The 4,773-nt window shown below is 42.8% G+C and overlaps 1 protein-coding gene across 1 annotated transcript in view; it reads left to right on the top strand.

Annotated features, from left to right (window-relative positions):
• The window catches only part of Tnfsf4 (TNF superfamily member 4), an 18,595-nt gene extending 14,225 nt beyond the window's left edge, over positions 1–4,370 (top strand). The window contains exons 2-3 of the mRNA XM_028761124.1: positions 1,334–1,376; positions 3,305–4,370. Coding sequence (XP_028616957.1) covers positions 1,334–1,376; positions 3,305–3,699 — 438 coding nt within the window. The 3' untranslated portion in view covers positions 3,700–4,370. The remainder of the gene's footprint in view (positions 1–1,333; positions 1,377–3,304) is intronic.
• The last annotated feature ends 403 nt before the right edge of the window (positions 4,371–4,773 follow it).

The raw sequence follows: 4,773 nt of genomic DNA on the forward strand, positions 1-4,773 counted from the left end.
TCTCTCTCTCTCTCTCTCTCTCTCTCTCTCTCTCTCTCTCTCTCTCTTGTTAGTAGGGAATAAATACATCATATAGCTCTCCTCTAAAATTGTAGAAAGGGTCCCTATTACTTATGCCCTCGGGCTACTAATTATTCTTTTTCCAGAGACAGAATCTGTAACTGGCTTCTTGATGCATTCATTGAGAGATAACTCAGTGTGTACAGGGATGCTTCTGTTTTTAGTGGACATGAATCTAGTTTTCATGTGGTTCTGCATCTTTGTTATGACTAGGCTCCGTTTTGTGTTTCTTTGCCTTTGCCAAGTCCTGTGAGTGTTTATCCCGTTTCTTACCATTTTACTTCTTACTGCCATGCTCTGACTTGACTCAGGTTTCTCAAGCTTTTGAAGAGAAGGGAAAGATCTAAGGCTTAAAAACCGCTCATTTGGCTGGCGGGATGGCTCAGTGGATAAGAGCACTGGACCCAATCCTGCCAACCCGAGTCCGAGCCCCTGAAACTATATAAAGGTAGAAGGAGAGAACTGATTCTACAAAATTGTCCTCTGACACACACACACCCACCCACACACACACTCACTTTACATAAAACTAATTAATGAAAAAGTACATCTACTACTGAGCCTGAGGACTCAAGATTGATATACTGAACTTACATGATAGAAGGAGAGACTGACTCCTGACCTCTAAACACACACACACATACACACACACATATACACACACACACATACACACACACACATACACACACACATACACACACATACACACACATACACACACACACACACTCTCTCTCTTTCTCACTCAGGGACCCATATGCACACACACTCTCACATGTACAAAATAAATTAATGCAAAAAATAAATTAAAGCCAATTGAAACATACTTTCTGACAGGTTAGAGCAGGTTGCATTGACCCTTGAAAACAGGATATGTTAACTCCTGTGATGCAGTGGAAGAGAAAGCACACAAAAAGCTTCCAAAACTTTCACCTAGTATGTTCTGAGAGTCTGTGAGGTTGGTTGTTGTTTTGAGGCCTATTAAGGGTGCTAGTATTTAAATGGAGAACTGGCTCTGTGAACCAGTGTAATAAACCAAAGAAGAGTTTGGCAGAAATGAAGACAGAGTTCAGATGCTTGCGTGGTAGAGCAGAGCAATCCTCCCCTATTAGAAGAGACGTGTAGTGAGAGAAAAGCGAAGGGTGTGTAGCGAGTCTGGGTCAGATCCTCGCAGGAAAAGCTACGTCTTTTGTTGGGTATTGTTTCTGTGGGCTGCAGTATCCATTTCCCTTTGCTTTTTCTCTAAATATCCATATTTTCCCTCCCTTAGGAGAAGTACCCTACAACCCAAAGACTCAGAGCACCAATTACCAGTAAGTATTTCTGAAAGTTTAGTTGATCTTTCCGTACTTATTGTGTGTATATAGGTGGTATATGTGTGTCTGTGTTTATGAACACGTGTGTATATGTATGTGTGTGTGTGTGTGTGTGTGTGCGCGCGTGGAGGCCAGGGGTTGACACTGAGTATCTTCTCAACGTGCTCTTCACCTTATATTTTGAGACAAGTTCTTTCACCATACCTGAAGTTCATTGGTTTAGCCAAATAGGCTGGCCAGTGAACTCTAGGGATCCACCTGTCTTTGCCTCCTGAGAGATGTGTCACTGAGGCTTTGTGTGTGCACATATGTGCATGCATGTGTGTGTGTGTGCACGCGCATGTACGTGCTCACGAGCATGTGTGTACGTGCATGTGAAGAACTGAGCTCAGAGCCTTATCTTCAGCAACAGACACCTTATTGACTGACTCATTTTTGTAGCCTTGTACCCATGTCTTTAGTAGGCTCTTTTCTGTAGTCTTAATTTTCTTCAGAATATAGGATCTATCATTTCCCTTGGAAAAGTGTTGCATCTCCAAATTGTTGTCTGATTATCATCATCATCATCATCATCATCATCAATCATTGGACAAAAAGGGGAATAGTAACCAAAGAAGTGCCTGTATCTGCACTTGTCTTTTTTAATCCTCTCAGAAATACTTTTTGGGTAGGAATTTCATTTGGTTTTCATCTATGGAGTCTAAGGGTGCCTGGCTGTAAGACACCTGCCAGTTCTATTTTGTAACATGATGATACCTTAAGGAGAGCTGGGGAGGCCAGATATGAAGAAAACCGAATACTTTGATCAAAAAAATATCATTTGGGCCCTTGATCACAGCCAACCACCAGGAGTTTCTATATGAATTTTCAAGGGTTTATTAATCTATCTGTGCTGAACAGGAAGTACATTTTGCCCTCAATAAGTCATTCTTGTTTTTGATTCAAAGTACAGCTCCAGGGCCTGGTACAAAGGAAGACTTGTTGAATTGAGGTCAACACTAGGGGCCTGTTATTTCCTATTAGCAAGGGCCATGAGCCAGAGTAGGGTATGTACGATGTGGTTGCCCAGCCATTCAAGGTAATATTCAGGCTGATGTAAGAAACTTGGGCTTTGGAGCTTGCTTCTGGAAAGGTCTGGCACAAACCTTCCACTTGCAGCTGATCCTCTTATCCCTCTTCTTCTTCTTTCTCTTTTTTATCCTTTTCTTCTTCCTCTTCCTTTTCTTTCTCTGTGGCAGTGACTCTTCCCAAGTCACAAGTTATAGGAGGTAGAAGGAAGAACCACATGGCTATGTCTTTGGCTTCTTTCGCCCTGCTTCCCAGGACTGTGCCCATTTTGATTCCAGAAGCATCCTGTGCTTGACTTCATAACTAAGCTTATTGGACTGCTGCCAAGGACCACTCAGTAATGCTCTCGGTGAATCTGATTCTCAGGAGCATGTGGAGGATAGGGATTTATGGTCAGGTGGAAAGGTGTAGGGAATGGCTATATGCAGTTGTTCTGAGTCAAGATAATCGGGGTGGACAGGACCAAGGCAATGCAGGCCCCATCCCTGCCAACCTTTGTTGTAGTCTATATACTCAGCTGGAGAGTCAGCATTGAAGATGACTGTCATTTCTTGGTTTTGAAAAAATCAGGGGATATTGGAACCTGTCTGTCCTGCGGTGACAATGGCTTTAATCTCTCAGCTCTGACTCCTAAACCTCACCTTACACTCTCTTGAAAACTGACATGGGCTCTGCCTTTCCCTCTATCCCATAGGCACAGCTAGTGTGAATCATCAGTATATACCACATTGCTTTTTGCTTTCGCTTTTTCCCAAAGTCTCTCTCCTTGTTACTTTTTCTTCATCTGATCTAGCTGCACTGGAAGGTTCTCATCTCATATTTTGCTTAGGGATAATCTTGTTTTCAATTCTTTCTAGGATGTGAAAATGGGAGACTATTCATCAGCTTATCCAAGACTGAGTATCAAACCATGGAGGTGCAGAATAATTCAGTCATCATCAACTGCGACGGGCTTTATCTCGTCTACCTGAAGGGCTCCTTTTTCCAGGAGGTCAAGATCAACCTTCATTTCCGGAAGGATCAAAATCCAATCTCTATGCCAATGCTAAACAATGGTCAAAGAGTTGTCTTCACTGTGGTGACCTCTTTGGGCTTCAAAGATATAGTTTACCTGACTGTAAATGCTACTGATACTCCCTGCGAACATCTCCAGATAAATGATGGGGAACTGATTGTTGTCCAGCTAACCCCCAGTAGATACTGTGCTCCTGAAGGATCTTACCATATCGCCGTGAACCAAGGACCACTGTGAATCCCACTCTGAGGATGGACGGGACACAGGTTCTTTCTTATGAGAGATGAGTCCATCCTGCTCAACTCTATGAGATGTCACCGAATGCAGATCCTCCCCTACTTCCTCACTCAGGGATATTTAAATCTCATGTCTTATGTAACAGTTGACCTCTCATTCCCAGGACTGCCTTGAGTCTGCTAAGAGCTCTATTGGGAATGAAAAAGATAAATGTCTCTTCAAGTTACATTGTTTCTGTTGGTCAGAACATCATTGTAATAAACATCTGTCACTGAAAATGGCACTTGATTACTATCTTCTAGAATTTTGACATTGTCAAAAGAAAGAGCAAAGAATGGGGCTGTGAGTCTGGAAAGGGTGGTGTCTAGCAGCCAGTAGGAGCTGGCGTGCTCTATCCAAGGTTAAGGTGATCAAAGTTTACATGTTGCCTAAAACTGTCTCTCATCTCATGGGAGCTCAGAAAGAAGATCAGCCCGTGGAAACCAGGACTTGAGGACAACTGTTTAAGCAATGAGGTGCACTCTGAGCTTCTCTCATTATCTCTCTTCTTTCCTGGCCTCCGAGTATATGTAATAGGAAAACTTCCTTCAAAGAGCTAGCTAGGGACTATGATACCACAGATGTACCACATCAGTGATGTAAAGAAAACCAGTAGAGCTTTGTTTTCTTTGTGTTTCTCTTCAACCTGTCCTGATTATCCCTCATAAGTATGGAAGATGGGACAAACTTTCTGGCTTTCTACCTGCCTCTGTTGAGGGGATAGTTGAGCTGACAAAGTTCATCTTTGCTTTTGAAAAGCCACTGGAAGTCAGCGCCCCTCCTCACAGTTCAAGGGATCTGGCTATGCAAAGTCCTTTCACGGACATACTGACCTTTCACATGAGGTTTTTCTCCTCATCTCTAGCCCTGGATGATCTCTGAGAATTATGTCCCTTTGTCTCATAGTCATTCTTTCCTGTCTCAAAATGAGGTCACAAGTATGAGTGGCATCTGTGACTTAGAATGGACACAGGAATCTTGGTGCCACCTCGGTGATATTAATGACTCTCTCTTCCCTAAGTACTTTTTTATATT

The sequence above is a fragment of the Grammomys surdaster genome, unplaced genomic scaffold, assembly GCF_004785775.1.
Source record: "Grammomys surdaster isolate TR1022 unplaced genomic scaffold, NIH_TR_1.0 130, whole genome shotgun sequence".
Lineage (NCBI taxonomy): Eukaryota > Metazoa > Chordata > Mammalia > Rodentia > Muridae > Grammomys > Grammomys surdaster.